The sequence below is a fragment of the Loxodonta africana genome, chromosome 12, assembly GCF_030014295.1.
Source record: "Loxodonta africana isolate mLoxAfr1 chromosome 12, mLoxAfr1.hap2, whole genome shotgun sequence".
Taxonomy (NCBI): Eukaryota; Metazoa; Chordata; class Mammalia; order Proboscidea; family Elephantidae; genus Loxodonta; species Loxodonta africana.
The window spans coordinates 76419275-76445441 of record NC_087353.1 but is presented as its reverse complement, the minus strand read 5'-3'; the positions used below and the strand labels follow the sequence as shown (position 1 = coordinate 76445441).

Genomic DNA, 26167 nt, shown 5'->3' with positions numbered 1-26167 from the left:
TAATCCCCAGGGTCTTGATTTAAAATGATTTTATTGGCTTGATTCTAGGAAGACTAGATAACACCACAAACATGATCCATGGGAACTGACACAGTTTTGAGGTGCTTACATTACATTGAGGTGAAACAAGGTAGTATTTGTGGGAGCCCTAGATCAGTGCCTGGCATATGGCAAGTGCTAAGAGGTGGTTCATCCCCTCTTGTCATGATAACTCCAAGGTTTGGGGTGACTTGGGGGATGAATCCAATGTTGGGGCCACACACAAGCCTCCTTGTAAGAAGGCCTTGCCCCCAAAAGTGAGGCAGGGCACCATGGCCTTTCACTTCCTTTTAAGCTTCAGTTTCCTGCTTGACTCTCTGTCACTCTGTTTACCTGTGGGAGTGATTCTAAGTTGTCCTCTCTTCTCCCCTTCCTCTTTCCCAGCCTTCCTTTCTTCCATCTCTTTTCTTTCTATCCCTCTTACTGTTTTTATTTATCTTTTCTTTATTTTTTTCATTTATTTCTCATCCTTCCTTCTCAGTCTTTCCCTTCTAATTCTTTCTGTCCTAGCTTTCCTCTCACTCCCTCCATCTCTCCCTTTGTTCTTTCCTCTCTTCCCTCCTTTCTTCCTCTCTCCCTCCTTCCCTTCCTTATTTCTTTCTCAGCTGCTTTTTCTTGCTGTTTTAATCTTTCCCCACATTTTTTCCTTTCCTTTTTCTCTCACCTCTCACCTTCTCTCCCTCCTTTCGGCATCTCACATAGTAAAGTTTCGGCCAATAACCAGGAAAAGACAAAGAAAAATCAGATGCATGCCCTAATTTAAAGAATCTCATCTCCATAGGGAGGCAGAGGACCCAAAGGGAAGGTGTGGAAGGGGAAGATTCAATAGAAAACATTCTGCTGCCCTCACTGGGCTCAGACTGACCCAGAATTCTTCCACTCCTTGTCTCGAAGGAGATACCGCTGGATTTTCCCCACGTTGGTCTTCGGCAGGTCCGAAACAAACTCTATCTGTTGGGAAAGATCAGTCCAGAGCAAGTCATCAGTGTCCCCAATGGGGTTGAAGTTTGCAGAGGAACTGCTCTGAGGTGAAGGGAAGCTATTAAGCCTAGAGGCTTCAGGTGAATGAGGACTGAGCCTGGAATACTCCCAGGGTAGCACCTTATGCAATAAGAAGCATCAGTAAGTGCTCTGGGGCAAGGACAACAAGATGGCTAGAGCTGGACATGAGGTCAAGCTGGTACATCTTTGACATACTCGAGGATGGAAGAGGAGCAGCGTATGGATGGGCATGGCATAGTAGTCACTCCCCTGAGCTATGGCATCAGGCTGTACTCCAGGCCATCGTCTACCACTTAACTGACTTTGGACAGGTCACTTGACTTTCTGAGACTCAAGTTTCCCACTGAGTAAACCAGAGAATAATAACCTCGTTGGGCTGTAGTGAGGATCAGATAAGATTATTTAGGCTAAATTCTTGGCATGGAATAAGCACTCAAAACTATTAGCGGTGGTTATTAATCTGGACTAGAGAAAATAGACATCTAAGAGCAGGAAACCTGGTTATGAGTTCCATCTCAACTACTTCCTGTCTATGTGCCTTGGTAAAATTGTAAAATCTCTCAAACTTCAGCTTTCTCATTTGATAAGAGGAAAGTCTGTGGTTGGGGACCCTCCATTCTTTCTTTCTTTCTTTCTTTTTTATTGTGCTGTAAGTGAAAGTTTACAAATCAAGTCAGTCTCTCATACAAAAATTTATAGACACCTTGCTATATACTCCTAGTTGCTCTCACCCTAATGAGACAGCACACTCCTTCTCTCCACCCTGTATTCTCCATGTCCATTCAGGCAGCTTCTGTCCTCTCATCTCCCCTCCAGACAGGAGCTGCCCACATAGTCTCTACTTGAGCCAAGAAGCTCATTCCTCACCAGTATCATTTTCCATCTTATAGTCCAGTCCAATCCCTGTCTGAAGAGTTGGCTTTGGGCCTCTGTTCTTAATATTCCTAAATCTGATAAAGACAATTCACTGAAGCTTCCAGGTATAGGGCTCAGCTTTCCAGGGCATTGGTGTAGGAATCAGGTGGACTTGGATTTTAATAAAGATAATAACAATAGGAACAGTGATGTGGAAAACTATCTTCTTAGCAGCTGATGTGCAAATTCTTTCATAAGGCAAGACCGACTTTATTGAAGAGAGTTTGTTGAAACCATAATGGGGTGGTGCAGGGACTGGAAAACTATGACCTAAAGGCAAAATCCAGCCCTCTGCCTGTTTTTGTAAATAAAGTTTTATTGGAACACAGTGGTGCCCATTCATTTTGTCTTGTTTGTGGCTGCTTTTGCGCTACAAAGGCAGAGTTGAGTAATTGAGACAAAAACTGTATGGCTTACACAGCCTGAAATATTTGCTATTGCTTTTTACAGAAAAAGTTTGCCAACCTGTGAAATAGATAGAGGAGTAGAAGGAAGCCACAGGGGACAGGCAGGTATTATACTAAGAAGGAAGCTACTCTGAATCGTAAAGAAAGGAAAAGAAGGAGTTGAACTTGGTGGAAGGAGAGAGGAGGTGGAAAGAACCCACTGGATAGGGCATCAGAGGAGAGACTTGCAGAAAGAGACACATCAACTGAAAATATTTGAGTAATACATTGTATATTGTGTGATAGGATCCCTTCACTTGTTGATGTTAGGTGCTGTCAAGTCATTTCCAGCTCATAGCAACCCTATGTACAACAGAAAAAACACTGTCAGGTGCTGTGCCATCTTCACAATTGTTGTGTTTGAGCCCATTGTTGCAGCTACTGTGTCACTCCATCTCGTTGAGGGCCTTTCTCTTTTTTGCTGACCCTCTACTTTGCCAAGCATGATGTCCTTCTCTGGGAACTAGTCCCTCCTGATAACATGTCCAAAGTATGTGAGACAAGTCTCGCTATCCTCATTTCTAAGGAGCATTCTGCTGTACTTCTTCCAAGACAAACTTGTCCATTCTTCCGGCAGTCCATGGTATATTGAATATTTTTTGCCGACAGTATAATTCAAATGCATTGATTCTTTGGTCTCCCTTATTCATTGTCCAGCTTTTGCATGCATATGAAGTGATTGAAAATAACATGGCTTGGGTCAGGTGCACCTTAGTCCTCAAGGTGATATCTTTGCTTTTTAACACTTTAAAGAAGTCTTTTGCAGCGGATTTGCCCAGTGCAACACATCACTTGGTTTCTTCACTACTGCTTCCATGGGTGTTGAATGTGGATGCAAGTAAAAAGAAATCCTTGATAACTTCAATATTTTCTCCATTTATCATGATGTTGCTTATTGGTCTAGTCGTGAGGATTTTTGTTCTCTCTATGTTAAAGGTGTAATCCCTTCACTTGGTCCCCCAAAATATTCAGATACACTCAAAATATATGCTTTAAAATCCATGGTATGCTTCGTGTGATTGGATTTCTTGGGAAATTAGCTGACCATAATATCATTTAAAAATACTTATTATATGTATTACGTACTAGTCACTCTTCTAAGTACCTTATGCCTTACAAATATTAACTCAACCTCTTAACAACCCATGAAGGGGTAACATTATTATCCCCATCTTACAGATAAGGAAACTAAGGCACAGAGCTTATTGAGTACCTGGTGGAGGTAGAATTTGAACTCAGCAGTCAGAGTCCACAGACATCGCCATGCAGCCTCGCTATCAGTGTGATGCTGAGAGTCTGTGTAGTGGACTCTGTGGTGTGCTGCCCAGACTCTCTTGTAGGAATAGAGGACTTTCTCCTGCACTACCAGAATCCCCCACTTTTTTTTTTTTTTATTGTGGTGAAAATATACACAACAAAACATGCCAGTTCAACAATTTCTACATGTGTAATTCAGTGACATTGATTGCATTCTTCAAGTTATGTAACATTTTTCACTGTTCTTTTCCAAATCATTCCACCACCATTAACATAAGTTCAATGCCCCTAAGAAAAAACTCCCTCTGTCCCCCTCCCACCCTCTCTTTGTAACCACTAATAATCTTTGGTTTCTATGTATTTGCTTATTTCATACTAGTGAGATCATACACTATTTATCCTTTTGTGACTGACTTATTTCGCTCAGCATGATTTTTTCACGGTTCACCCATGGTGTGGCATGTATCAGGATTTTATTCCTCTTCATGGCTGGGTAATATTCAATTGTATGTATCTACCACATTTTGTTTATCCATTCATCTGTTGATCTGCCAAGCTCATTCAAGGAGTGCCTCAGCTGAGGAAAGCTGCCTTCACCAAGTCAAGCCCCCTTCCCAGGGCAGACTGCATCCATGCCTGATCTACATGAGGCTGTATCCCACTCCCGCTCCTACTCAAGACAACTCTGATGGGTTGTCCTAACTTCACAACTCCCCATGGGGTTGGCTGAGGCCTCTACTGAGAGTGGATCATACTGCAGCTTTATCCTCTGCCTAGTCCTGCTCCCTTCCCTTCCCTTCCTCAGGTGTCAATCCCCAAAAGACACCCTAATAAGCCTCTTGTATGTTAATCTTCTTCTCAGGGTTTGCTCTACAGGGAACCCACCTGTGATGGTCTGTGTGTGCTGACAAAGGGTCAGTGAGGATCTGGGTTCTATAAGAATCTGAGGGGCTCTAGACCTAACATGGGAGCCTTGTGGCACAGTGGTTAAGTGCTTGGCCGTTAACCAAAAGGTTGGGGTTCGAACCCACCAGCCACCCTGTGAGAGAAAGATGAGGCAGTGTGCTTCCATAAAGATTTATGGCCTTGGAAGCTTTATGAGGCTGTTCTATTCTGTCCTAATGGGCTTCTATGAGTCGGAATCACTCCACGGCAGTGGTTTGAGACCTAACATGGCTGCCCTACTCTTCTATCTCAGAGTCAAAAATATGTCTTTTTCTCTTCCCTAGGACAAGCTCCTATCTCATATCTAACTCCAACAACTGTCAATCCCTTTGCCTTAGTTCTCTGTCCAGAGTAAAAACAACTGAAAACAAGTTTAGTGGATTCTGTGCTTTTGCCCTTTCTGGTAAGAAAGTTTCGATTTTCCTTTGGGGAACCATCTCTCCCTCACAAAATCCCTGTAATATGTGTAAGAAAGCCCTTCTCCCAGCCTGACTGCATTGTCTCCAGGGGTGGCCACATGACCTAGAGCTGACCAATCAGAGGGATTGGTTTAATGACACATACATGGCCTAAGCTGGTTCAGTGAGAATCAGCCCAAAGACTTTTGGGGAAAAAAATGGTCTTTTTCTACACAGTTTTGCTAAGCTGCAAAAAATGTCAGCTTGGCGCTGTTGCGGGCCACCACGAAGGAAGAACATTTCAAAAAATAAGCCAGTATCGAAAGAAGGAGAGTCAAGGGGTGAAAGAGACACCAGGAACATATCATTGGAACACCTGGTGCCAGACATGACTGAAGTGTCACACACCACTCCCTACGAACTTTTCAACTGAGTGTTTCAAGTTGGATTTCTGTCACTTGCAACTAAGAGAATACTGAATAATATAGCAGGCCTCAGCTTTTGGCTCGCTCTGAATTAAAAGTTTGATGATCTCATGGGAACAAGAGAGAGAAGCCCTGGTGGTGTAGTAGGTAAGTGCTATGCCTGCTAACCAAGAGGTTGGCAGTTCAAATCCACAAGGCGCTCCTTAGAAACCCTATGGGGCAGTTCTTCTCTGTCCTATAGGGTTGCTATGAGTCAAAATCGACTAGACGGCAGTGAGTTTGGTTTGGTGCAGTGGTTAAGAGCTAAGGCTGCTAACCAAAAGGTTGGCAGCTCAAATTCACCAGCACTCCTTGGAAACCCTGTGGGGGCAGTTCTGCTCTGTTCTGTATGGTCACAAGCGACTCCATGGCAATGGGATTGGTTTGGAAACCCTGGTGGCATAGTGGTTAAGTGCTACAGCTGCTAACCAAAAGGTCAACAGTTCAGATCCACCAGGCACTCCTTGGAAACTCTATAGGGCAGTTCTACTCTGTCCTTTAGGGTCGCTATGGGTCAGAATCAACTTGATGGCAAAGGGTGTGGTTTTTGGTTTTTTTTTCAGTGCAGAGAGTGGGAATACAGACCAGGCATTGGCTAGAACTTGTTCCCATGGGATCATCAAACTTTTAATTCAGAGCAAGCCAAAAGCTGAGGGCATGTTTTAGGCATCTAGATGGGTGCTGGGTTGTCCTTTGGGGCTTTCTTGGTCATAGTCACATATAACTAGAGTTCTTACCCTCAGTCTGAAGAAAGAAGAATGAGAGGAAAACTCTATCTCTTCTCCCATGTTTGGGGGAGCATGGGAGCTGAGAGCTCTCACCTTCCTTGGGTACTTGTACGGGGCTGTCACTGTCTTCACGTGCTGCTGCAGCTCTTTGGTGAGCTGGTCCCGGTCATGGGACAGGAACTGTGGGGCTAGGACCACAAATGCCTTCACCACCTGCAGTGGGGATGAGGGCGAAGACACATAGGGTCAGAGTACTTCATCATTTCCTGTGATGCTGCAAAATCAATGTTAAGCCTTCTACCACAGCCACCACCCTTATACCCCCTCAACTGTACCTCCATCTGATAAAGGGGAAAGGAGGAATTAAGAATAAGAATGACTGAGATTTCAGCTCTCTCTTAGACAGCTTATTGCGTGGGCAGGTGGGACTTTAGACAGAGACCAGGCTCACCCCAAACCCCAAGGCTTTGTGATGGGGAGAAACTAGCTATAGGCAGAAAAGAGGGGAAAAATAAAGATTGAGCACCATAAACCTAGACAATTTATTTAACCACTCTAAACTAAAGTTTAAGGAGTCCTGGTAGCACAGCGGTTAAGCACTCAGCTGCTAACCGAAAGGTTGGTGGTTAGAACCCACCCAGGGGTTCTGCAGGAGAAAGACCTGGCAATCTGCTTCGGTAAAGATTACAACCAAGAAAACCCTATGGGGCTCGTGATTCTTTCACATGGGGTCTCTATGAGTTGAAAAAACTGACTAGATGGCATCCAAAAACAACAGCAACAACAACAACAAACTACAGCTTGCCCGTGTGTAAAATGAAGATAAAATTGTCATACTTAATTCCTGGGGAATTAAATAGTATCATCTACAGCATGGCTTAGCTCAGCGCCAGGCAGACTGAGCCTGGTTTGGGCTCGGTTTGTCTAGTGGCTCATGATTTCCATGGATGGGATGTCCCATCCCTTCCAGGGGTGTGATCTTGCCAAGCTTAGACACTGCAGAAATGTAATTCGACAGTCATCACCCCTTCACCTCAACCTTCCCCTACACACATACCGAGTTCCATTAGCCTCTACATAAGCCTGTTTCTATAACCCTGGCATTCTAGGAGCTCTTCTTCCCCTTCTCCTCACTATAAGTCCATGCTCAAGGGCTCTGTCTCTTGGCTGAAATCCTGCCCCTGTTCTACAGGTCAAGGATCAGATTCTGATTCAAATACCAAACAGCAAGACAGAGTCCCTGGAAACTTGTAATAATAGACCTGATATAGTGCTTGCTATGTGCCAGGCTATGTTCCAAGCACTTTATACATATTAACACATTTAATCCATACAGCAACACTACGAAGTAGGCATTATTATTATCCTCATCTCACAGATGGGGGAACTGAGGCTCAGAGTGTTTCAGCAGCTTGCCCATGGTCATACGGCTAGTAAGTGGCAGAACCCACACTGTCTAGGCCCAGAGTCCATGATGGTAACCATTATGGTACACTGTCCTTGTCTTCCTAGTCGTACCACCCCTTCACACCAGGTTGCTTTCCCTCTTTACCTCCCCTCTTATGGGGTCTGGGCTGCTGACCACAGCCGAGTCAACCACAGCGGGGTGCTCCATCAGTGCACTTTCCACCTCTGAAGGCCCAATCCGGTACCTGCAGAAGGACACCATACTGGACACTCAAGCTCTAAGCCAGCCCAAAAATCTAGAGCCAGCTGGGATATAAACATAAATTACTTTTCCCAGTCCAAAAAACCAAGCTTACCCACTGGAGTTAATGATATCATCTGCCCGCCCCAGGAACTGGAAATAGCCGTCTTCATCCTTGATTGCCCGGTCACCCAGAAGCCAAAAATCTCCTCGAATGTTGGCTGCTGTCTTATCAGGGTTGCCCTGGTGACCACAGAAGGATAGAGCCATTGTGACTGCAAGGTCTAAATCCCCTGTCCCAGGGCTGTACAGATTTGCAGGTTGTGCATTTTATAACCTGAAAAACTGCTCATGGTGGGCCTGCCCTGAAACCACCAACCCCAGCCCCCAGAGGAACTGGATCTTCCCCTTTTATTCCAGTTATTCCACCCAGGGCCTCTCATCTACACCCCTGGGTCAACTGATGGGTAATATTGATGCATTTATTCACTTCATGTTCTAGGGCATTTCCACCAACTGATTCCGCCTTCTCTTTAATGGTCAGCCCAAAACCTGCTTCACTCCATGATATCACTGAAGGGTGCCAAGGATGTTTAGTGATTTTCCTTGGCTCTTTATCAGATTTGAGACTTCTAGAGCTATACCAGCAAGCCCCCAGGTCCTTGACCACTGTACATATTTCTACAATGACTGGGCCACTCTATTCAGCTGACATGCTTGTCCATGAGCAGTGAAAAGGCTGGAGGTTTGCCCCTTGTGAGTGTTTCTTTTATCTTGCTCAGCAACCTGGTGTAGGGCCGTGGGCCCACACTGGGTGTTCAGTCACAGGATTAGAAGCCAGCATAGAGAATTCTTAGCCAAGTTCCTGCATTTGGAAGATGTGGAATTGAAGATCAGAGAGATTGAGAAGTTTGTCCAAGGCCAAACAGCCATTGTAGATGGCATAGCTAAGACCAAAAGCCAAATCTCTTGACCACCAGCTTGACAGTTTCTCCTGGTCATCATGCAGCCCCTGCTGGCATTAACTCTGTGGCCTTAAGTTAAACTTCCAACCCCACTGAGTCTTTTCCTTGTCTGCTAAATGAGGAGAATTCCATAACTTGGCTACCTCCCTGGCATGTGAGAGAGAATAGAGCAAGACAGTGCACACGAAATGCTCAGGAGAAGTGCACAGTGTGGACTTTGCCAGGATCTCTGAGGCTCAGTTTTCCTCATCTACAGAGTGGTAATAATTTGGATTTACCTCATTTCTTTGTATTTAATTTACTCTTATGTAGTTTTTTTTTTTTTTTTATGTAGCACTTTCTAAGTGCCAAGCACTGTTCTAAATAAATGTTTTACAAATATCAATTCATACTCACTATTTTTATGATACCCTCAATAAAATGGATTGCAGTGGCTGCAACAATGGGCTCAAACATAGCAATGATTGTGAGGATGGCACAGGAATGGGCAGCGTTTCATTCTATTATGTATAAGGTTGCTACGAGTCGGAACTGACTTGACGGCACCTAACAACAACAACCCAAAATAATGTTATGCAGTATCATTTTACACATTTTACAGATGAGTAAACTGAGGCACAGAGATTAGTGACTTGCACAAAAACTTAAGTAAGGTTTTGAAGTCAAGCAGTTTGCAGTTTGACTCCAAAGACCTCATAAGGTAGTTGGGAGGATTAAATAAGTTTAATGTATGTGAGGTGCTTAGGGCAGTGCTTGCCATGTAATGAACATTCAATATAATTATTATTATTCAATTTTTAATTTAATCCCCTTGAGGTTAGAAAGAATGTGTTTGAGATCTTTCCTGACCACTGTCTAGCAGTGTGAGCTTGAATGAGTCTCTGGCTTTACCATCCTCACCTGTAAAGTAAGATAGCTAGACTTGAGAATCTTCTTCTACCCCTAATGACCCAAGATCAGGAGATAGGGATGCCTCCAACTATATGGCGAAGACTCAGTGTAAAGTGCCTAGTACAGCTCTAAAGAATATCAATGGCATAAAGCAGGGGGATGATATTTGGGGAAGAGGGCAGGGTTGCCCCTGGGAAAACCCTGTCATATATAGTTCAGGGGCGATACCTTTTCCGCTATGAAACAGGACGCTTTGGGGTAGAAGGGGAAACTAGAGAAAAGGTTGAGAAACCCTGTTCTAGAGCATAGTGTGGGTATCACGATCTTGAAAAAGTCCCCAGACAAACCAAGCGTAAGACCCACTGGTGTAGACCAAAGGCTATAGGAAATACGGCGGGATTTTAGTGGCAGGCTAAGGACAGTAAAGGGTGAATAGCCGTTCTACTCCCTTAGCAAAGCCCCTATTCTTGAACACTGGACCCTCCCCTTGCCCTCATTTCTTGCCAATACCTGTTGGGAGGTCCATGACTTTGGGGCCCTTGTCATCCCTCTCAGAACCCCCGTACCTACAGGGAACAGAAGGGGCAGAAAACAGTTCCTCACCACATGATCAGAGAACATGCCTACAGGCTTAATGGGTTTGACTCTGATGCCTAATTCTCCTTCTTTGCCGGGGGGCAGGACATTGCCTTCATCGTCTAAGACCTGGAGGAAGAAACAGACTGGAAGAATGATCCACGTAACAGGAGATAGCTTGAATGGCAACATGAGAGAGCTGAGTTGGTCAAATGAAAGACCCTCTTGCTGTAGTAGGGATTGAAAACCAGAACCAGAAAACTAGACCTTTAATCTGTCCACCTTAGATGGTTTAGGTGAAGCCCCTTATTGGACCAGAGAAGTTTGAGAAGATTTTTCTGGCATTAAGAGTCCAGGAAAAATAATAGCCTCCCATTGTCTTTGAGACTGACCTCACCCATGAACTTGGACCTCACCCATGAACTTGGACATCATACAGGTCAAAATTCAAAATTATGACTCTGCTACCTTACTAGTTGTTTAACTCTGAGCTACTTAAGCTCTGGGCATCAGTGATTTCATCTATAAAATAGAGGTAATTATACTTATTTTAAGGGATTGTTACAAGAATAAAATAAGACGCTTGAAAAAGGGCTCAGTAAATTGTTATCCTAAATGGTTGGAGCCCAGTTGGCATAGTGGTTAAGAGCTATGCTGCTACCCAGAATGTTGGCAGTTTGAATTCCCCAGCCACTCCTTGGACACCCTATGGGGCAGTTCTACTCTGTGTATAGGGTTGCTGTGAGTCAGAATCAACTGGACGGCAGTGGATTTGGTTTGGTTTTGGTTTAAGTGGTTGGGCGAGGGGGTCAGGCAATTAAATATAACACTGAATGGAGCATGAATTGTTATACTTACACCCACTGACCCTAAATTCTATCTCTTGGAATTTACCCCCCCCCAAAAAATGCAGAAAAGTGAAAGCTTTAGTTACAAGTATATTCATTGCAGTGTTGTTTTTATTAGTGAAGATTTTAGAAATACTCTATTGACCAACAAAATGCATCAAGAGTGGTATAACCATACATCACACCACAAAATGGCCATTTTAATATACCCAAAAATCCAAAACCAAACCCACTGACATTGTGTCAATTCTGACTCACAGTGACCCTATAGGACAGCGTAGAACTGCCCCACAGGATTTCCAAGGCTATAAACTTACAGAAATAGAGTCCCACATCTTTCTCCCACAGTGCACCTGGTGGGTTCAAGTAGCTGATCTTTTGGTTAGCAGCCAAGTGCATTAACCACCACACCACCAGGGCTCCATTATTTTAATATAGTCATTAAAAATCATACTGGAGATCTGTATTAACTGGCCTGGAAAAATGGTCTTCCAAAATTGTTAAATGAAAGCAAGTTATAAAGTATGTAAAGATTCACCTCTTTTTTTTTTTTTACATGTATATATTTATATAACTAGGCTGCTAATTTGCTAGATTTCAAAGTGGTCCTTTCTGGTGAGTAGGAATATGAATGTTTTCTCTCCTTCCTTCCATTCTCTTCCTCCCTCCCTTCCTCCCTCCTTCCCACTCTCCCTTACTCCTTTTTTTTTCTATTTTTTGATATCTTTACTTGCTATTATATTTTCCTCAATCAACAATGCAATAAATAAATTATTGGACAAATCCCCAGTGTTTTCCCTATTTCTCCTCCCCCCTTTGTGCCCCTCACAGACCTGCACATCATAATGGGGAACCGCTGTTCCCATGTAGCCAGGTTTGATTTTCATTGTCCTGGAAACTCTGCAAATGAGTCCCTGTGGAAAGGAGTAGAAAGGTCAGCAAACCTTGGGAGAAGTCACCAGGTTACAGGGGGGAAAAAAAAAAAAACAGCAGGTCCTGACACAGTCCTGAATTTGGTTCACATTTGATGGCTTCCTCCTTCCCCTTTCCCTGGCTGGCTTGTTTCACTAAATTGTTTGTTTGGAAAGAAATCTGACTGACCATTCTCCAAGAAAGAGGAACAGCTGCTTTACAATCTCTTTAGGGGCAGTACCATGGATACCAAAAGCCCTTTAAAACTGTATGGAATTACCATATGGTAATTTTTTTTTAAAGTCTTGGACCCCTGGTGGCGTAATGGTTAAGAGCTCAGCTGCTAACCAAAAGGCCAGCAGTTCAGATCCTCCAGCTGCTCCTTGGAAATCCTATGGGTCAGTTCTACTTTGTCCTGTAGGGTCACTATGAGCTGAAATTGACTTGACGGCAAACAGTTTTTTCTTTATTTTTTTCTAAGGTCTGTGAGAAGTCCCTGGGTGGTGCAAAAGGTTGGTGTTTTGAGCTTTGCCTGTTTTGTTCTCCACTGAATTTCTAATACAGAGGCGGATTAGAGAAAAGGCCTGGTGATCTACTTCTGGAAAATCAGCCGTTGAAAACCCTGTGGAGCACAGTTTACTCTGTCACACTTGGAGTCGCCACGTGTCAGAATAGACTCCATGGCAACTGTTTGTTTTTGTTAAGGTCTGTGAGGCCTGACAGATGCTTCTTAAATTACTTTTCATAGTAGGGAAAGTCATTCTTGAATCCTGAAACGAACCCTCCACTGAGATGCTGGTGTCCAAAAGAGCATGCCCTGAACGTGGCCTCCTCTGAATGATTGGCAGCCCTTTCCAAGGTATGCTCACCACATTTTCCTAACCCACATCTGCAAAGCTCTCCCTGACCTTTCCACATCACAGTGCTGCCATCAGGCCTCTTCAGGAGTTCCACCAAGAGGAACCGTTAGCCACAGAAGGATACAGGGTGAAAGGGTAGAGAGGGAGAGGCAAGAAGTATTGAGGGCTGAAAGTAAGAGGCACTGGGAAGAGGAGAGAAAGAGTTGGAGGACCATATTCCTCAGGTTGTTGGGAGAGAGGTAGCATAGTATCGAGCAGTGTGAAGCCATATTGTGTTCATGGGGCCCCAAGAGTTTCAAGATGATATCTCAGGTGGTAAGGTGGGCTTAGTGCCTTTTTTTCCCTTCCCTCACTTCAGCCTCAGCAGCTTAGCACAATGCCTGTCATATTTGATAAACTCAGATCTCTGCTAAAATGTCACCCCATCATAGGAGGCCTTTCCTGACCACCATATCTGAAACACCAACCCCTGACCTGCTTCACCTTTCCCCACAGTGCTGTTCACGACCTGCCATGTCATATATGAGTTAGTTTATTATCTCTCTCCCACCCCCACTAGAATTTAATCTCCAAGAGAGCAGGAGCTTTGCCTGTTTTGTTCTCTACGGAATTTCTAATACTTGGTGCCTGGCCCGGGGTTGATGCTCAATAAGTACTTAATGAAGCCAATAATAAATCTTTTTATTTCACCATCTATCAGTTTGTCACACTGTGGTGGTTTGTGTGCTGCTGTGGCATTGGAATCTATGCCACCAGTGTTTCAAATACCAGCAGGGTCACCCATAGTGAACAGGTTTCAGTGGAGTTTTTAGAGTAAGATTAGGAAGAAAGGCCTGGCAATCGACTCCCAAAATTAGGCAATGAAAACCCTATGGGTCACAACAGAACATTGTCTGATATAGTGCTGATGATGAACCCCCTAGGTCAGAAGGCACTCAGAATATGACACAATAGCTGCACCGATGGATCCAAACATAACAACCATCATGAAGGTGGCACAGGACCAGGCAATGCTTCGTTCTGTTATACGTAGGGTCACCATGGATCAGAGCCAAGCTGCTGGCGACTAACAACAACAACAATCTTTTTATTATCACGGAGCCTTTTGAAGCCCATCAGGTCCACCTGACCCATGGTTCAGCTGGTAGCAGGTACCATTTCTGTCTGGCCATAGCATTCTCGGATGTCCAGTCCTGTCCGGACCCTCCATTTCTCCAGAGTGTCCGGAAGAAGAGCCTCCCCTCCACTGTAGCAGTACCGTAGGTGTGGGAACTTGTAACTGAAGAAGGGAAGAGAAAGAAGTGTTTGTTGCTGGTGAGCCATCTGGTACCAAACTCTGCCCAGGCCTAGTGCTGGGCTCTGGGTGTTTTGACAATGAGGTTGGCTTCATGAGGCCACCTGTGCTCAGAAGGTCAGAGAGATGAGCATCTAGCAGCTGTGTATGTTGGGGTAGGGGGGACAGGAGAATGGGCCAATAGACCCAGAAAGCCTGACCAGCCCCCAAGTCCCCATCACCTGGAAAAGTCGTGTTGTAGCAACATCCGGAAAATGACGGGAGCGCCTGTAATGATGTTGATTGGGTAGCTGGACAGCACCTGGAGGAAAAGAGCCAGTTGAGACACTGATCATCAAGCAGATTTCAAACTTACTGATGTGGCACAATGGTTAAACATGTGCTATTGCATTGTAGAAGTCTGGATTTAAATGCTAGCTTCTTTGCTGTGTCTCTCTCAGGCCACACGGACCCCCAAATTCCCCCCAAGCTAAAAAATGACAGAGGGATGACCACCCATTAGTACAGACAAAAGACCCAGGACTAATTTGGAACATTCTTGTCACTTCTTGGCTGTCTGTTCCATCCCTACCCTTTTAATGACCCCCCCCCCCAATAAACACACCAGTAGGATTACATAAAGTCCCCAGCCATCAAGGGAAGGAGAGCAGCTGCTGATTCTGTCCCTAATCAGCTGTGTTACCTTAGTTAAGTCCCTTTACAATAGACCAGCTTTGCAATAGATAGATCAATTCCAGCCCTATTTACCAAAAAGTATTCTTGGGATAATTCAGGAGAAATTTGAAAAGTTAAGAGCACCTATAGACATGCAATTTGTATTACTATCCCCATTTTGCAGAGGGAAAAACTGTAACTCAGAGGGTTAAGTAACTTGCCCCAGGTCACATAGCCAGCAAATGGCAAAACATTTGCAGCCTGCACCCTTCACCATTACGTACGCACCACCTTCATCCCATGCTTTGACTTTATTACAAAGAGTGGTACAGGCAAAACAGTCTAGAGAAAATGATGAGCATTCTGTGATTATTTCCTCCAAGTGCTCTTGATGAATTGGTAAACAGTAGGGAAATCATCCCACTTCCCTTATTGCCTTGCCTTCCAGGGAACTCAATGTGAAATTGCCTATTCACTTGCTATGCTTCTCCTAGGTCTTTTCCCCCCATACCTCCCACCTATATTTTTCTAATGGACTTTATAGTTTTGCATCTGTTTTCATGTTTTTTTTTTTTTTTCTATTTGTGGCACTTAAAAAAGCTACTCAAATCTTTTTTGGAAGGAGGAAGAATAAGAATGTGTTTAAAAGAGAGAATGACAGAATCTTTTGAAGAGTGTCCTGAAAGAAGCCAGGCCATGTTTGATCTCTGAGGATGTGATGACATCCTCTGTTGCCAACCAAACAGAAGTCTAGGTGGGTCAAGGTCAACTGACACAGAGGTCTAGAGGCCCCAGAATGGCAATGGCCCAACGCTCCATCACAAATAGGGCTCAACAGACGATGTACTAGAATCTTTATGGAAGCAGACTGCCACATCTTTCTCCTGTGAGCAGCTGGTGGGTTGGAACCACTAACCTTTTGGTTAGCAGCCGAGCTCTTAACCACTGTGCTGCCAGGGTTCCTTTTCCTTTACTAAAAATTAGATGAATTGAAATAAACTGCAGTCAACTGGAGGATATAAACATTGGCTTCACTCTGACCAACAAATGCAAATTGGGTTCTCTCTTACCTTTAGAATGACCACTGGGTCAAACTTTGGCAATTGATGGATAAAGATGCACGCTCCTGATACCCAAGGTTCCAGAAATGAGGAAATTATGTTCAAGATCCAAGCTGTGTCTGATATGGTCCACACTACATCAGAAACTTGCAGATCTTTCCAATCGCTGAGAACATAGAAGAAGCATATGTACATACATGTGAATGCATGCTGGGGTAGGAGGAACATGAGTGTGTATATGTGTGGGTAGGGGTAGGTGGACGTGCACATGCGTGGGTGTATGTTACCTGAATGTGTTTGCATATGTTTTTAGGAGTGTGCATTAGCATAAGGGGCAAGGGGAAGGAAAATCATTCTATCCATACATCTTAGACCAAGAGGGGTATTCAGAAACTGTGATACTAGCTCACATGAGTTAAAAGATAATTGGGTCTCATTCACATCTTATCCCCAGAATATCTTACAGTTCCTGGTATGTGGTGGCCACCCAGGAAGGGTTTACCAGCTGAAAAGCATCTAACTGAACATTCTAACAGGAGCTTTGCCAAGTACAAGTTTAGCTGAGATCTTTGCTTCCTTTCTCTCAAAGCATCATGAATTGCCTCAGCACAACTGAAGTTCTTGTATAGGGGTGAAATGTGTTCCCTTTCTCTCTTCAAAGAAGAATAAAAGGAATTAGGTTTGTGTTACAGTGAAAAGCACTTAGGTGAGATGTAAAGAACTTCCTTGTGGTTGAAGTCGTCATAGCAGGTGTCCTTTCCTGAAGGTGAATAATACTTTCAGATGTTTAGGACTAATTTTGGTGGGACTTATAAAATAGAATTGGAGAACTTAATATCTTAGTTACATGATTCATCACTCATCTTTTAAAAACTGCATTCTACTACCAAAAAAAAAAAAAAAAAACAGTTGCCTTGTAGTCGATTCTAACTCATAGTGACCCCATGTGTTTCATAGTAGAATTGTGCATAGGGTTTTCAATGGCTGTGGCCTTTCGGAAGTTGATCGCCAGGACTTTTTTCTAAGGTGCCTCTCGGTGAATTTGAACCGCCAACCTTTAGGTCGGTAGCTAAGAGCTTAGCCATTTGTGCTACCCAGGGACTCCCTATTCTACTACAGCTTTTCTATTAAATAATTTTTATTAAACAATGTAATTTGCTTGTGCCACAGGCTCACAGTTGGAACATTTACATTTTTAAAGTTTTTTTTTGCAATAAAAATATTTTCCCAATTCTAATAATAGGATTAAAATGGCAGGCAGGACCTATTGACAAAGATCCTAAAGATCTCATGTTATTATTTCAGGAAGACCGTGACACAGTAGGTTCTAATTCCACAGAGGAGGTTGATGTAGCGGTGGAAGAAAATTCTGAATTTTCTGAGATCCGGAAAATATGAGATCTCAGTTCATTTAATAAATCCAAATGGAAAGTAATTTGCTGCTGTCAAAAATGTCCTCTTGGAATGTGGGTAGCATCAAAGCAAATTACCAGCCGCCCAGAGGACAAGATTAAGATCCAGATGGGAAAAATACATATAAGCCTTGTGCTAATTATTAGCCTTTGTAGGCACATGGCTGAAAGCACTTTAGAGATTTTGAGACCCCAAGTTGTCTTAAGTATGTCTCATCTGAAATAGAAGTGTTCCCGGTATTAAGCAATGTCCCTTTTCTCCTCCCTCCTCAACTTTCTTTCTCAGAGGCACCAGATGGAGGATTGGGTTTGAACTCAGAGAAGCCTCAAGTCCTAGTCAATTCCCTGTAGAGAGAAAGGTCTCTTCTTACCTAGCATCTAGCTTGGCCTTGATGCCCAGGCTTGAATGGGAGTGTTCCAGCATCTTGGGAGGGCCGCTGGTCCCACTGGTGAAGTAAATGGCAGCTGCTTCTTGGCTTCCAGTCTCCACACAACGATGAGCGGTGGATGCCTCTCTGACAAACACACAGACTGCCACCTACTCAGATCTGGCCTCAACTCCAGATCCCATGGCGGCCCGTTTTTCCCCACCTTCCCTGATGCTGACAAGGCAAATCTTCAGAATGAGGATTATGAGTGGTTAAGATCATGGGATTCTGAGTCAGTTAGACTTGGGTTTGAAAACAACGCAGGTTTGGTGTTTTGTTAACTGTGTAACATTGGACTCATTATTTAACTTCCCTGAGACTCAGTTTCCATATCTGTGTAGTGGAATATCTGTCTCATAGAGTTATCAACACAAATCCAAGAGCAACTTGCTTAGGAATAGCTCAGTACATAACAACTGGAATGGTTGTTAAGAGCTTAGCGTGATGCCATAGGAGGTGTTGCATCAATAGGGTCCTCCCAATACCCCCTTGGCACCCTCTTCTATTCCCTTCAGGCATCCAAACCTCTGTTTCTAGACATATCCCCTCCACTGTCCTGATTTTGTGTTTCTCAAAGATGGCCTCATGCTAAATTTATTTCTATGGCTGTTATTTTAAATAACATGACATTAGAAAGGAAAAGCTTACATTCTCCATAGAAGTTGCTTTAGGTGTGTGTTTCTAATGGAAGGATATTTGGCATGTGACAAAGAAAATCATTCTTCAGCCAGTCCTGCTATATAGACTGTTGAAATGCTCAGAGAGAGTCCTCTGTCTTTGAGAAGATTAACTTAGGTATACAGATGATGGGAAGAGCAGGCTAGACACCACCTCGTGTATGCTCACTGCATATGCTCTTGACTTCATCTTTGATTCCAGCTATGTTTGCAGCGAACAGCTCTGGGCAGGTTTCAACCCTCTTGGTGCTGACAGCATGTCGTTTCAAGTGTGCACCATGAGTGATTCACTTTCTGCTCAGGGCTGCTCTACTGCCACCACGGCATGGGACTCTGTGCCTGCTCTGCAGCTTGCATGCACAGCCACAAATGTGGCGTAGTTAACAGCCCTTGGAGAACCTTCCACCATGTGGTCAGGTGCTGATGGGTCCATGCTTGTCAGCCCTTTAGAGGGAAACTCTGAGAAGCACTCTATATGCTCCTCATAAGGCCCCATGAGATCAAGTCCCACTTGTAGTGACTTAATAGCAAACCCTTGTACTGGGTTTTTCGTCTTCCTTGCTTCAGCCTCTGCAGTCCCTCCCCTCTGCTTCCTGGACCACCCAAATAAGGCATCTGCACAAAAACATTTGCTTCAGTTTCCACTTTTGGGGAAAACTCAGGCTGACTTTCATATACTCACTGAAATAGTGTCTTGAAGTCCAGCCACCCGTCCCGGCTTTTCTGAGACACCAATAGCTTAGTTTTCAGAGCAGGGCAGTCAGGTGCCACGGTGTCCACTGCCTCAGCCACTTCATCACCAGCCACAATGGCCCTAGCCTTGGATGTTTGCAGCCTGTAGAGAATGTCTTTGGCTTTCATCTGGATAGTCCCAGGCATGAAGATGAGGCCTGGAGAAGACAAATGGTTTAGGGAAATCTAGAAGGAGGGGTGGGTTATCTTCTTCCTTAGAAACGCCTGATTTAAATTGCCAGTGGTAGGTGAAGTTGGGATAGTGATGACCAATGTTTGAGCCCATTGTTGAGGCAATGGTGTCAACCCATCTCATTGAGTTTCCCTCATTTTCGCTGACCCTCTCCTTTACCAAACATGATGTCCTTCTCTAGCAGTTGGTCTTCCTGATAAACCAACAAAAACCACTGCCATCGAGTCGATTCTGACTCACAGCGACCCTATAGGACAGAGTAGAACTGCCCCGTAGAGTTTCCAAGGAGCGCCTCGTGGATTCAAACTGCCGACCTTTTGGTTAGCAGCTGTAGCACTTAACTACTACTCCACCAGGGTTTCCGGTCTTCCTGATAACATGTCTAAAGTAAGCAAGATGAAGTCTCACCATTCTTGCTTCTAAGGAGCATTTCAGTTGGGAGTACCAGTACTGGGGGAACCAAGGATCAAAGAAGTATTCGAACCCAAGATGACTCTCATTTCTCTCTCCATCTCAGATTTGTGCCCTTATATCCAAATTCTTACTTTTCATTTCTTGAACATAATATGGAACCCCCAATACAACAGTTACCAAATTGAACTTGTCATCTTTCCCTGACACACCCAGACCTGCTTCTCTGTCTATGTTCCCTACTCCAGTGAAAGATAGCAACACCCTCTCCTTTGCCCAAGCATCTGTGACTTTTCTATCTCCCTGGCCTTCTTCCACTGCTATGTGCCATTCATCACAAATCCCTATTATCAGTTTCCTCCTAATCGACTCTTAAATTCATCCACTTGTCTTCATCTCCACCATACTATATAAGTTGAAGCCATCAGCATCCCTCATCTCCTATCTGGTTTCCCCTCTCCCACTCTTGCCTTTCTTCATCCCATTCTGTGTAGCATACATAGTGACATTTTATAAACAGAATCTGATGATGCCACTCAATCCATCAATGTCCTCCTATCCCTCACTGGAAAAGGGCCAGATCTTTACCATGGTCCACAAAGCTCTACCCATTTAGCACTTGCCCATTTTCCAGGCTCACTTGGCACTAATTTTTCCTTGTTGCCTGGACTCCAGGCACATGGACATTCTTTCAGGCTCTTTCATACTTGTCAACCTCCCTCTTTCCTCTGTCTTCACATAAGCTGTTGCCCCTGCTTGAAATCACTCCTCTTTGCCTCCATTTCTATTTTACTCATCCTTCAAATCTCAGTTCAAATATCACTTCCTCTGAGAAGATGTCCGTGATCCCCTTAGATTAGTTAGTTCAGGTCTCCTTTTATAATAGGGTTAGCAAACTTTTTCTGAAAAGGGCTAGATAGTAAACATTTTAGGTTTTGTGGGCCAGGGGGTGTCTGTTTCAATTACTCAACCCTGCTATTGTAGTGCGAAAGCAGCCATACGTGATATGGAAACAAATGGCCACGGCTGTGTTCCAATAAAATTTTATTTATGAAAAAAAAAGGCTACGGGCCATATTTGACTTGGAGGTCATAGATTGCCAACCCATGTTTTATAGGTTCTTAATGCATTCTCATACAACTTATTAAAATTTTAATTAAATAATTATTTGTGCAAGTAATAGTTTAATGACTGTCCTTGAAAACTCCAGACCTCTACTCTGCAACACATGGGGTCACCTAAGTCAGAATCAAGCTTTCTACTCTGCAATATATAGGGTCACCTAAGCTGGAATCACCCACAGGAACTGGTTGGGTTTTTTATTTTTCTCCAAAGATCCGTAAGTTCTATGAGTACACGGACCATGTTTTGTTCATCTTGTATTAATAATCTCTAGGTTTTGGGTTTTTTTTTTTTTTTTTTTTTTGGTATAGTGCTTGCAGCCCTGGTGGTGCAGTGGTTAAGAGCTTGGCTGCTAACCAAGGGTTGGCAGTTTGAGTCCACCAGCCACTCCTTGGAAACCCTATAGGGCAGTTGTACCCTGTCCTCTAGGGTCGCTATGAGTCGGAATCAACTCAACAGCAACAGGTTTGGTTTTGGCTTTTGGTTTATAGTGCTTAGGAGCCCTGGTGGCCCAATGGGTAAGCAAGCTCTTGACAGCTAACCAAAGGTCAGTGGTTCAAACCCACCAGCCAATCCGCTGGGGAAAAGACCTGGTGATCTGCCCCAGTAAACATTACAACCTGGGAAACCCTATGAATCAGTTCTACTCTGTCCTATAGGGTCACTACGAGTCAGAATCGACCACAACAGTATAGTACTTGGCACATTGTTTTTGTTGTTAGTTGCTGTCGATTTGACTCCAACTCATGGCAACCTTATGTACAATAAAACAAAACGTTGCCCTGTCCTGCACAGTCTTTGTGATCATTGGTGTGCTTGTGTCCATTAGTGCAACCACTGTGTGTTTTGAGAGCCTTCCAATCTAGGAGGCTCATCTTCCAGCACTATAATGGACGATATTCTGTTGTGATCCATAGAGCTTTCACGGGCTAATTTTCAGAAGTAAATTGTAGGCCTTTCTCCCTACTCTGTCTTAATTTGGAAGCTCTGCTGAAACCTCTCCCCACTGGTGACCCTGCTGATGTTTGAAATACCAGTGGCATAGCTTCCAGCATCATTGCGGTACACAAGGCACCACAGTATAACAAACTGACAGATGAGTGGTGATCTTGGCACATAGTTTGCTTAAATAAATGGAAGAAGGGTGGTATCTTTGTCTGAGAAGAGCCAGCATGCCTTATGGAGGGAGCTTCTTGGAGAGAGGTTGTTGTATTTTCTTGGGCTCAGTTCCCTCTACAAGAGAGACAGTATCCCCTACCCTGATGGACAATTACCAACCTGTTCGCATGCAACCCAGTGTCACCAGCCACCACTCAGGCACTCGGGGTAGCACCACTGCCACACGGTCCCCACGCTGTAGGCCAGTGGGCCCTGAGAGGACATTTGCAGCCTGCCGGCTGAGCTCACTCAGGTCCCTGAAATTCCACTTCACTTCAGCCCCATCACCGCTGACCCACCACAGGGCTGGAACTGGGGGTCGCTGGCCAGCCTGTAGAAAGAAAAGGCCTGCGGATTCTGGAGGGCTGGTACACAACCAAGGAGCCCTGATGGTGTCGTGCCTAAGCGCTCAGCTCCTAACGGAAAGGTTGATGGTTTGTACCCATCAGTTGCTCCACGGAAGAAAGATGTGGCAGCCTGCTTACATAAAGATTACAGCCTTGGAAACTCAATGGGATAGTTCTACTCTGCCCTAAGGGTGGCTATGAGTTAGAGTCGACTCAACAGCAATGTTTTTTGTTTTTTTTTTTGCAGGTACATAATCAGGAAGGGTAAATTCCCAAACTTGAGATTGCCAAGTCAGTGCATTTAAAGACCTTTGGTCTCAGGACCCCTTTACACTCCTAAAAATTATTAAAAACCCTAAAGTGCTTGTATGTATATGGGTTATATTTATCAATATTTACCGTATTGGAAACTAAAACTGAGAAATTTTTTAAAATTAGGCATTTAAAAAATATCCATTATTAAAAAAACCCAAACCAGTTGCTGTTGAGCCAATTCCAACTAATGGTAACCCCATGTGTGTCAGAGTAGAACTGCATCCATAGGGTTTTCAATGGCTGTGCCCTTTCAGAAGTAGATCACCAGCCCTTTCTTCCAGGGTGCCTCTGGGTGAATTCGAACTGCCAAACATTTGGTAGTAGGTCAGCACTTGACCATTCACACCACCCAGGGACTCCATAATAAATCCATTACAAGTTACAATAAATAATATATTTCTATAAAAATTAACTATGCTTCCCAAAACAAACAAACTAAAAAATAGTGAGAAGAGCGGTATTGTTTTACATTTTTGCGTGTCTTTAATGTTTGCCTTAATAGCAGATGGTTAAATTCTTTTGTCTGCTTTTGCCTTCAGTCTGTTGTGATTTCACACATTGTTTAGCTTCTGGAAAATACCACTGCCATTTATGAGAGAATGAGAGTGAAAAAAATTAAATGTCATCTTATTTTTATTTTGAAAATAGTTTTGATTTCACACATCCCCTGGAAGAGTCTTGGGTATCCCTTGGAGGTTCCAGATCACAGTCTGAGAGCAGCAGTGCAAAGTCAAAGAGTTAATGTGTTAGTAATTTTGTTAGATATTTCAAAATTCTTCTCCATAGGAGTATTACCAGATTCCACTTCACCTATAATGTATGAAAGGGCCTATTTCCTCACAGCCTTGCCAAGATAATGTGTTGTCAAATTTTTGTACTGTGACTAACATGATAGGCAAAATATTATTTCGGGGAAATTTAATTTGCATTACTTTTATCAGGAAATTGGGTCATTTCTCTTAACTTTAAGAACCATTTGAATTTACTTTTCTGTGGACTGTCCAGGTACTTTGCCCATTTTTATATTGGGTTGTGCCTTTTTATTTTTTATTTCTAGGTGTTCTCTCTGTATTGGAAACCCTGGTAGTGTGTTGGTTAAGAGCTACGACTGCTAACCAAAAGTTTGGCAGTTCGAATCCACCAGGCGCTCCTTGGAAACCGTGTGGGGCAGTTCTACTCTGTCCTGTAGGGTTGCTATGAGTTGGAATTGACTCAACAAAGATGAGTTTGGTGTTCTTTCTGTATTAGGGATATTATCTCTTTTATTGTGATATGAGTTGAATATTTTTTTCCCAGATTGTCATTATTTTTTTTGACTTTGCTTATGGTGTTACTGTTCATGCAGCAAGTTCATTTAATCATTTCTTTTATAGATTCAGGATTTTGAGTCATGATGGTAAGGAGTTTCTCCACTATTCTAAGGAGGTATAATTTTTAAAGAGAAGCCAGAAATTAAAAAAAAAAAAAATTACCTGAAAATGTTCAATTTTAAAATGTTGACTGAATTTTTTTTTTTATTCTTTATAGTTTATGAGTACCATTCACCATGGACCATCTTCAGCCTACAGACTTGTCATTTGTGATTTTGTACTAAGATTGTGTCTCGTGTCAGTGTGTCAACGTCAGCATCTCAGCCCTCCTTTGAGTGCCACTCTTTTAAACCCGTGCTGGTAGATCTACTCTGTCCCATACCCTAGCCAAGATGAGTCCCTCCATCCTCCAGAAAGGCCCACGGAACTTCAGCTGAAGGCGATAGTGGGTCAGCTGTGACTGGGGTAGAATTCCAGAAGGCCAGGGCTGGAAAGAAACCTTAGAAATTTCTGCATCACTCTCTTTCATGGATGTTTCATGTTTGAGCCCTTTTGACAAGCTCTGCTTAATAGTCGTCCTACTTGCACACCCCTAATGACAGGGACACATAACCTCCTGAGAAGACTGACTCCATCTTTGGTCAATGCAGATTTCTTCTTATTAAATCCAAATCCACCTCCCCTACAGTTCCTGGGAGGCCACACAGAGCACGTGGAGTGTGTATAGGCAAATCATGTCAGCTGCCCAAGAGTCACCAGACTGCTGTGCCCTACACCAGCCTCCAGGTTCCATCTTTCTGCCAAGCCCAGGCTCTTCCATTCCTGCTCCATGGAGCCTCCATGGAAGACAGGCATCTTGTTTATAGTTATGCCCCATCCCCTGTGCCTATCACTGTGCTTGGCATAATACCAAAAAAAAAAAAAAAAACCCAAAAACCAAACCCAGTGCCGTCGAGTCGATTCCAACTCATATAGGCAGTCATACAGAGTAGAACTGCCCCACAGAGTTTCCAAGGAGCGCCCGGCAGATTCGAACTGCCAACCTTTTGGTTAGCAGCCATAGCACTTAACCACTACACCACCAGGGTTTCCCTGGCACATAATAAGTGCTCAATAAATATTTATTGAATGATTGGATGACTTAATGAACTCAGTCAAATTTTCCAGGTCTGTCCCTCTTCTCCACCCCAGTTACCTTCTCCATGGCAGCCCAGTGATCCATGACATCACTAGCAAAGTTAAACTTGGCAGGCACTTCCTTGTTGCCCCATTGCTGCGGGGATAGTTGCTTGTCATGAACATGGAAAGCGCGTTTGGATATCTGAGTGCCCCATCGGGTGCAAAGGCCCTGGAGTTTCGGCACCCAAAGCATGGTCAGACCTGTGAAGGTAAAGGAGACACAGGTGAGCCCTTCCTGCATTACTAATCATCAGCTTTTTAAGGAGATTCATCCCAACTTTACGGCATTCTTCCTAGGAATTTGAAAGATCCTGTGTTTTTGCATAAGAGTGAATTGACACTTAGAATCCATTTTGGCCTCCAAAAGCACAACAGGATCTAGGCTGGTCTGGATCCTACTTCTCCAAGCACTTCTGACAGTTTTGTGAACACTCAATTCCATGGAATAAATCTCTTTGTGCTTAAAATGGTAGAATGGACTATTGTTCCCCACACTTTGCTTCTTCCTTTTAGTAGGAAGTACATTCTGGAGGAAGACTGTGTATCCACTCCTGTCTTAGTATCTAGTGCTGCTATAACGGAAATACCACTTGGGGATGGCTTTAACAAACAGAAATTTGTTTTCTCGCAGTTTAGGAGGCTAGAAGTCTAATTCAGGGCATTGGCTTTAGGGGAAGACTTTCTTTGTTGGCTCTGGGGGAAGGTCCTAGTCTCTTCAGCTTGTTTCCTGACTCCTTGAAGATCTCCATGTGGTTTGGAATCTCTCTTCCCCCTTCTCTGCTTCCTTAACCTGCTTCTTTTACATTTTGAAAGAGATTGACTCAAAGGACACCCTACAGTAATCCTGCCTCATTAACATACAAAGATATCGCATTCCCAAATGGGATTATAACCACAGGTATGTGTTGTTCTTTTTATGTGCCGTGACTCATAGCGACCCTATGTATAACAGAATGCAACACTGCCCAGTCCTGCACCAT

At 43.7% G+C, this 26167-nt stretch overlaps 1 protein-coding gene across 1 annotated transcript; it reads right to left on the bottom strand.

Annotated features, from left to right (window-relative positions):
- Window positions 1–821: 821 nt before the first annotated feature.
- LOC100668288 (acyl-coenzyme A synthetase ACSM2B, mitochondrial) lies at window positions 822–25380 on the bottom strand. Its single transcript, XM_010598548.3, has 13 exons — window positions 25204–25380; window positions 22157–22367; window positions 19103–19310; window positions 17687–17830; window positions 15913–16069; window positions 14410–14489; window positions 14050–14173; window positions 11956–12036; window positions 10302–10403; window positions 7958–8085; window positions 7747–7846; window positions 6288–6407; window positions 822–990 (listed from the first exon to the last, which is right to left on the bottom strand). The coding sequence occupies exons 1-13, from the start codon at window positions 25378–25380 to the stop codon at window positions 895–897; spliced, it is 1728 nt and encodes a 575-aa protein (XP_010596850.1). The 3' UTR covers window positions 822–894.
- Window positions 25381–26167: the final 787 nt, after the last annotated feature.

What these genes read in the sequence shown, in the direction of transcription:
- LOC100668288 (XM_010598548.3), bottom strand. Translation starts at nt 25,380, where the DNA reads ATGCTTTGGGTGCCGAAACTCCAGGGCCTTTGCACCCGATGGGGCACT. An exon ending in ACTGGGTTGCATGCGAACAG is followed by an intron (nt 19,311 to 22,156) that starts GTTGGTAATTGT and finishes TGTCTTCTCCAG; the next exon opens with GCCTCATCTTCATGCCTGGG. An exon ending in TTCCCCATTATGATGTGCAG is followed by an intron (nt 10,404 to 11,955) that starts GTCTGTGAGGGG and finishes TTCTTCCTCCAG; the next exon opens with GTCTTAGACGATGAAGGCAA.